Source organism: Salmo trutta, chromosome 23 (genome assembly GCF_901001165.1).
Source record: "Salmo trutta chromosome 23, fSalTru1.1, whole genome shotgun sequence".
Taxonomy (NCBI): Eukaryota; Metazoa; Chordata; class Actinopteri; order Salmoniformes; family Salmonidae; genus Salmo; species Salmo trutta.
In genome coordinates this window covers 2,125,085-2,133,697 of record NC_042979.1, presented here as the reverse complement: position 1 = coordinate 2,133,697, position 8,613 = coordinate 2,125,085, and the positions used below count along the sequence as shown (strand labels likewise).

The window sequence follows — 8,613 nt, the reverse complement described above, 5'->3', positions numbered from 1 at the left end:
ACTGTATAGATAAAAAAAATATATACAACTTTCAGTCTTCTTCGTAAGTTTGTAAACAAAATAGGCCTTCTGGTCATACAAGAACAAACTAATAAATTGAAGTACCTGAGTATTCCGAAAAATAGTCACCTGATGCTTGTTAGGTAAAGTTAAACAATACAAGGAAAATGAGATGGCCGAAATCATCAATCTGTTCCTTCTGGTGAGATTTTAGGGAGGAATATGGATTTCTGAACCGTTGATGAAGCCTCGTGCTCCTACGAAGTAAGCAGCCTTCCCTCATTTCGTTATCGTTGGCCACAACTTGTTCCTTCTTTCTATGTCCTCCGGGCTGAGATGCTCGGTGAAACGCATACCATGGCTCTGAAGGAAGGCGTTCTGCCTAGCAGCTTTCCTGACAGCATCCCTGTAGAATCAAGCAGTGAAGAGGATGATGATACCCCTTGGTCTTGAATAATTTTGCTGTTGCTTCTTGCCGAGGCGATGCACAACGTCGATGGTATTACCAACTTTGTTCTTCTCTGCAGGCTTAACTTCTTGGCAGATATGGATAGCCTCTCCTCATTCTCCACCTCTGGCACGCCGTAGAGTCTCAGGTTCCATCTTGTGTATTGTTCCAGATCAGTGAGACGTCTATGGTAGACATTGTTATTCTTTCCCACACTTTTTAACTTTTGCCCCTCTCATTTTCACATCCTTTCACCACATGCAAACTCCAGTCTTTTTCAAGCCTTCGATAACCATGGCGTCAGACCTGGAGTTGATGAGTATGGAGAGGGTAGAGTTCATGTTGGTTTTTTTGGAGGGTGGAGGTTTGCATGGAGTAACCGGTAAAGAGGGGGAATTCGTCATCTTCAACAGCATGATATTATCCATAGGCCAAGCGTAGTTATGGCAGTTGTCAATAAGCACGTTTCTCTGTTGTTGATTAGCAATAGAACGGCTAGCTTCTTCCTTTTTTTGTCACGACTTCGCATGGACATGCCGAAATAAATGATCCAATTCTTATTCCAATCACAGGAAAGTTATATCTTGAACAAATAAAAACAGTAATGACTGTAAACTTGTTTTTTTTCACAATCTTTCTGAAGTTTGGTGCGCAGCTCGGTAAAAAAGCGTTTGCTCAAGCCGCCATCTTGGCCTCCTTCATAACGTTACAAACTTCGCCGTCACCCTCTTTCTCTCCCTGCTATGCCTACTGGTATGACTGTTTTAACGCAGCATAACTTGTTCACGGGCTGAACGGCAGATGTTTCCACTTTGCGCACGACTTGAACAAGTCCAAGGTTAATATTGGACAGTTAGAAAAGATGACATAACATTTTGGCAGTGAGGGTCTTGATAAATGTACATATGTATACAGGGTATATGCTATTGTTGCATACAGTCATGGCTACTGCTATTCATTGTCAAATGGGCTATAATGACAATACCTTCCATTTCAAAACGCTATGTGTTTTCAATGTTTTTGGGCTACAAATTAACAATTTTTAACTAGGCTAGAGTAATTCAACTTCTTCGTGCAGGTCTATAAACTATTTGCACGACGTGTTATTTTTTATTTTACTGCTTAAGTAGCCCTGTTTCTCCCTTCTTTCAGCAGATGGCGGTAGCGTTTTTTCCACCAGCAACTTGATTTACGGGGAGAACCCAACCAACATGTCAGCCTACATGTCCAGATCATGTTCAGAATTGTCATGACAAGAATTCAAGACAAATGGAAGTCCTACAGACACAGATTCGTTCCGTGGATTGCATTGAATCTTCGTAAAAATGAGAGGTAATTCTGAAGTCTCTGAATTACGTGTACAATGTCAATGGTTTTATGTATGAAGAAATTGATCGAGAAAGGTGCACAGTTCAGTGCAATTGTGTTGGCCTATGTTATAATGGTAACAATGTAATTAATGTAATTAAAGTACTTGCTGAAGAAAAGACCTCAAGATTTCTGAAATATACTCGTAATATTCTATTTATTCCCCTCGCTCTAGTGCTTAAACGATTTAAGCTATTAACCGGAAACGAACTATAAAATGTGCAGACTGACCCAATTTAGATTGCTTGAGAAAATCTTAATGATAGCGCATATACTTTTTGAACTGCAAAAATATTTAAATGAGCTCCCAATGCATTTCAATTGAAATTAAAAGAGCCAGAAAAACAAAACGTATAGACCTCTCTTTCACCGTTTAAGCTATCAACTCCAAACCAACATTGTATGTTAAGACTGACCCTACTTAATAGCTTTTTGATTATTATATATCGTTTTTGAACTCTAACCAATTTTGAATGTGTATAACTTAAACATGGGTTTGAATGAGAATCATAGTTGTACAGAGGTAGCTGTTCAAAATGGTCCTGCTCCTTGGCCAATTAAAGGTGCTATATGCAAAAATCACTGCTATTTCCTGGTTGCTAAAATTTGAATATTTTGCCTAATTTTAGTTTGTGAGGATAAGCAAGTACAGTTGAAGTCGGAAGTTTACACACTTAGGTTGGAGTCATTAAAACTCGTTTTTCATCCACTCCACAAATTTCTTGTTAACCTTTCTGGGAAGGGGGTTCTGCTAGCGGAACACCTGGCCTACAGCCAGTGAAATTGCAGGGCGGCAAATTCAAACAACAGAAATCTCATAATTAAAATTCCTCAAACATACAAGTATTATACACCATTTTAAAGAAACTTCTTGTTAATCCCACCACAGTGTCCGATTTCAAAAAGGCTTTACGGCTAAAGCACACCATGCGATTATGTTAGAACTGCGCCTAGCCACAAAAAACCATACAGCCATTTTCCAAAGAAGGAAAGGTGTCACAAAAGTCAGAAATTGCATTAAAATGAATCACTAACCTTTGATGATCTTCATCTGGTGGCACTCCCAGGACTCCATGTTAGACAAATGTTTGTTTTGTTCGATAAAGTTCATCTTTGTCCAAATACCTCCTTTTTGTTTGCGCGTTTAGTCCAGTAATCCAAATGCACAAAGTCTAGACGAAAAGCCCAAAAAGTTCCATTAGAGTTCGTAGAAACATGTCAAACGATGTTTCTAATCAATCCTTAGGGTATTTTTATCATAAATATTCAATAATGTTTCAACCGGACAATACTGTTTTCATTAGAAAGGGAACGGAGCGCATGACTAAACTAAAGGCTTTCAGCTGAGCACCTGCTTAGAGTGGACTTATTCGCTCCCCTTTCACAATAGAAGCTTGAAACAACTTCTAAAGACTGTTGACATCTAGTGGAAGCCTTAGGAAGTGCAATCTGACCCCACAGACACTGGATATTCGATAGGCATTCACTTAAACTACAAACCTCAGCATTCCCACTTCCTGGTTGGATTTTTCTCAGGTTTTCAACCTGCCATATGAGTTCTGTTATACTCACAAACATTATTTTAACAGTTTGGAAACTTTAGAATGTTTTCTATCCAAATCTACTAATTATATGCATATTCTAGCTTCTGGGCCTGAGTTTACTTTGGGCACGCTTTTCATCCAAACTTCCTAATGCTGCCCCCTATTCCTAAAGAGTTAACAAACTATAGTTTTGGCAAGTAGGTTAGGACATCTTCTTCATGCATGACAAGTCATTTCTCCAACAATTGTTTACAGACAGATTATTTCACTTAACTCACTATCACAATTCCAGTGGGTCAGAAGTTTACATGCACTAAGTTGACTGTGCCTTTAAACAGCTTGGAAAATGGCTTTAGAAGCTTCTGATAGGCTAATTGACATAATTTGAGTCAATTGGAGGTGTACTTGTGGATGTATTTCAAGGCCTACCTTCAAACTCAGTGCCTCTTTGCTTGACATCATGGGAAAACCAAAAGAAATCAGCCAAGACTTCAGAAAAAAATGGTAGACCTCCACAAGTCTGGTTCATCCTTGGGAGGAATTTCCAAATGCCTGAAGGCATCATGTTCATCTGTACAAACAATACTACGCAAGTATAAACACTATGGGACCACGCAGCCGTCATACCGCTCAGGAAGGAGACGCATTCTGTCTCCTAGAGATAAACGTACTTTGGTGCGAAAAGTGCAAATCAATCCTAGAACAACAGCAAAGAACCGTGTGAAGATGCTGGAGGAAATGGGTATAGAAGTATCTATATCCACAGTATAACAAGTCCTATATTGACATAACCTGAATGGCCGCTTAGCAAGGAAGAAGCCACTGCTCCAAAACTGCCATAAAAAAGCCAGACTACGGTGTGCAACTGCACATGGGGACAAAGATCGTTGAAGAAATGTCCTCTGGTCTGATGCAACAAAAATATAACTGTTTGGCCATAATGATCATCATTATGTTTGGAGGAAAAAGGGGGAGGCTTGCAAGCCGAAGAACACCATCCCAACCATAAAGCACGGGGGTGGCAGCATCATGTTGTGGGGATACTTTGCTGCAGGAGGGACTGGCGCACTTCACAAAATACACTGCTCAAAAAAATAAAGGGAACACTAAAATAACACATCCTAGATCTGAATGAATTAAATAATCTTATTAAATACTTTTATCTTTACATAGTTGAATGTGCTGACAACAAAATCACACAAATAATCAATGGAAATCCAATTTATCAACCCATGGAGGTCTGGATTTGGAGTCACACTCAAAATGAAAGTGGAAAACCACACTATAGGCTGATCCAACTTTGATGTAATGTCCTTAAAACATGTCAAAATGAGGCTCAGTAGTGTGTGTGGCCTCCACGTGCCTGTATGACCTCCCTACAACGCCTGGGCATGCTCCTGATGAGGTGGCGGATGGTCTCCTGAGGGATCTCCTCCCAGACCTGGACTAAAGCATCGCCAACTCCTGGACAGTCTGTGGTGCAACGTGGCGTTGGTGGATGGAGCGAGACATGATGTCCCAGATGTGCTCAATTGGATTCAGGTCTGGGGAACGGGCGGGCCAGTCCATAGCATCAATGCCTTCCTCTTGCAGGAACTGCTGACACACTCCAGCCACATGAGGTCTAGCATTGTCTTGCATTAGGAGGAACCCAGGGCCAACCACACCAGCATATGGTCTCACAAGGGGTCTGAGGATCTCATCTCGGTACCTAATGGCAGTCAGGCTACCTCTGGCGAGCACATGGAGGGCTGTGCGGCCCCCCAAAGAAATGCCACTACACACCATGACTGACCCACTGCCAAACCGGTCATGCTGGAGGATGTTGCAGGCAGCAGAACGTTCTCCACAGCGTCTTCAGACTGTCACGTCTGTCACATGTGCTCAGTGTGAACCTGCTTTCATCTGTGAAGAGCACAGGGCGCCAGTGGCGAATTTGCCAATCTTGGTGTTCTCTGGCAAATGCCAAACGTCCTGCACGGTGTTGGGCTGTAAGCACAACCCCCACCTGTGGACGTCGGGCCCTCATACCACCCTCATGGAGTCTGTTTCTGACCATTTGAGCAGACACATGCACATTTGTGGCCTGCTGGAGGTCATTTTGCAGGGCTCTGGCAGTGCTCCTCCTTGCACAAAGGCGGAGGTAGCAGTCCTGCTGCTGGGTTGTTGCCCTCCTACGGCCTCCTCCACGTCTCCTGATGTACTGGCCTGTCTCCAGGTAGCGCCTCCATGCTCTGGACACTACGCTGACAGACACAGCAAACCTTCTTGCCACAGCTCGCATTGATGTGCCATCCTGGATGAACTGCACTACCTGAGCCACTTGTGTGGGTTGTAGACTCCGTCTCATGCTACCACTAGAGTGAAAGCACCGCCAGCATTCAAAAGTGACCAAAACATCAGCCAGGAAGCATAGGAACTGAGAAGTGGTCTGTGGTTACCACCTGCAGAACCACTCCTTTATTGGAGGTGTCTTGCTAATTGCCTATAATTTCCACCTGTTGTCTATTCCATTTGCACAACAGCATGTGAAATTTATTGTCAATCAGTGTTGCTTCCTAAGTGGACAGTTTGATTTCACAGAAGTGTGATTGACTTGGAGTTACATTGTTTTGTTTAAGTGTTCCCTTTATTTTTTTTGAGCAGTATAGATGAGATCATGAGATTGGAACATTATGTGGACATATTGAAGCAACATCTCTTGACATCAGTCAGGAAGTTTAAAGCTTTGTCACAAATGGGTCTTTCAAATGGACAATGACCCCAAGCATACTTCCAAAGTTGTGGCAAAATGGCTTCAGGACAACAAAGTCAAGGTATTGGAGTGGCCATCACAAAGCCCTGACCTCAATCCCGTAGAAAATATGTGGGCAGAACTGAAAAAGTGTGTGCGAGCAAGGAGGCCTATATACCTGACTCCGTTACACCAGCTCTGTCAAGAGGAATGGGCCAAAATTCACCCAACTTATTGTGGAAGGCTACCAGAAATGTTTTACCCAAGTTAAACAATTTAAAGCCAATGCTACCAAATACGAATTGAGTGTATGTGAACTTGAAAGAAAGAAAAGCTGAAGTAAATCATTCTCTCTACTATTATTCTGACATTTCACATTCTTAAAATTAACTGGTGATACTAACTGACCTAAGACAGTGAATTTTTACTAGGATTTATTGTCAGGAATTGTGAAAAACAGAGTGTAAATGATTTTGGCTAAGGTGTATGTAAACTTCCGACTTCAACTGTATCGTGTAGATAATCATTATACCATCTAAACCGCTGTGAAATATATTTTCAATAACCAAAATATTGTATTTTCAGCTGTTTGAAGCTGGTGTACAAAACCAAAAGACGCAAAAACAAAAGTTATTAACGGGAAGCATAGAAATGGCAGACATAGAACAGATCTACCGCTCTTAGACTTGCGTTCAATAACAGATCTATAGTTCTATGTGAATTTGGTCAGATCGCCCAAAAAGTTACATATTGCATTTTTAAGCTATAAGACCTTAGAGATATGTGTATCTTTACCATTATGACATCTGTGACTGCATGGGCAATGCCATTGAGGCCATCTCCATTTTAATGTAGACAATTTTCTTCTCTACTACTTATATGAGTTGGTATACAAACTGAAAGTGTGCATACTGCCATCTGGAGTGTGTTGTTTTTCGACAGGTATAAAGCCAAGGTTGGCGAATTACTGCCACCTCCAGTTATAGAATGTTTGCTCAAGTGTGTAATTAATTGGTTGATCCCTCCTGATGACTTGGATGGAATCGTGATCCTTCCTTAATCCATAGGAAGTCCCACCTAGTTGACTGCTTCAAAATGCCCCTGCAAAAACAAGTTTTATCCATCTAGGGTCCTCTATCATTCTCTATGTATAAGACTAACTTTCAAATGTTCAATCTATCCTAACTTTCTGTTCTTTTAAAACCTTTATTAACTCTAAAAATATGCACAAAATAACCCACCAACAATAACTCTCGACCGTTCAAGCTAGACACCAAACCAACATATTCAGGCTATCCTATCCAATCAATCTTTCCATCTACCTACTTTTTCCAACTATAATCAGTCACTACTACTACTACTGCAGTCACTTCTATTACTTATTTCACAACAATAGATACTTTAAGACAAGCTAACAAGCATATATTTTCTTTAGGAAATGTGCTTTTCTAGTTTCATTATCTTTACTTTGCATAATCTGCTGATTTATGTTGGCTATCCCCTTGATTATTAGGGCTTGCATTCTTGTGCTCAAGCAGGCAAGCACCTCAGCAGCATCCAGACATTTAGTGGAAGCATATTTTTTTTTGCCTCAAAGTAAGTGAAGAGCTGATTTGCAATGGCCTATTCTGTCTTTTTTTCCCCACAGAACTATTCGCCAGGTCACAGAGCGCTCAAAAGACAGGCTGGTCTCGGATGAGGTGGTGTTAGAAACACTACTACGCCTTTTTAGGGCACTGCTCAGAAATGACGTTGCACACCAGGAAGAGGTGTTACGTCTGCTTCCCGCCTCGACTCAAACCCGCTACCTCAGCCCAGAGACCACTGAGGGACCAGACATAGGTTGTGTTTTTGTTTCTGCCTTTTGTTAGGGAATGGAATCATGGGTGGGAAAGACATAGAAGCACAGCATTCGTTAAACCGGCTCCTAGGCACAGGGTGTGCAGGCTTTTGTTTCAGCCCAGCATTAACACAGCTTATTCAATGACTTAGGGGCTTGATGAGTTGTCGATGAGTTGAATTAATCGTGTTAGTGTTCTATTTACCAGAGATAAGAATCAGACCTAGGTGAAATGTATACAATATCATATACTTTTAAATACTTACTGACGTGTGCTTGATCGAAACTGTTCCAGTATACAGAGGAAACTAAATCAAGCACAGCTCAACTATTTGGAGTGATTCCTCACGAAACCTAGACAAATATTGACCATGATTTTGGGGATTTTCATGAAATGTAATCAGTAGAATGGTCCTTTGGAGGAAGGATTGTTGACATACAGTGCATTCTGAAAATATTCAGACCCCTTGACTTTTTCCATATTTTGTTACATTACAGCCTTATTCTAAAATGGATGCAATTATTTTTCCCCCTCATCAACCTACACACAATACCCCATAATGACAAAGCAAAAACAGGTTTTTAGATTTTTTTTTGTACACTTATTTAAAAACAAACTGAAATCACATTTACGTAAGTATTCAGACCCTTTACTCAGTACTTTGTTGAAACATCTCTG

General features: G+C 41.0%; 1 protein-coding gene across 9 annotated transcripts in view; it reads left to right on the top strand.

The window, feature by feature from the left end:
• Positions 1-345: 345 nt before the first annotated feature.
• setd9 (SET domain containing 9) overlaps positions 346-8,613 on the top strand; it is a 28,857-nt gene continuing 20,589 nt past the window's right edge. For 2 of the 9 annotated variants that reach the window (XM_029708469.1, XM_029708461.1), the window contains exons 1-3: positions 346-1,286; positions 1,601-1,780; positions 7,743-7,936. In XM_029708469.1, coding sequence (XP_029564329.1) covers positions 1,683-1,780; positions 7,743-7,936 — 292 coding nt within the window. In that variant the 5' untranslated portion in view covers positions 346-1,286; positions 1,601-1,682. The remainder of the gene's footprint in view (positions 1,287-1,600; positions 1,781-7,742; positions 7,937-8,613) is intronic. The other 7 variants (XM_029708468.1, XM_029708466.1, XM_029708467.1 and 4 more) reach the window with 7 other exon arrangements.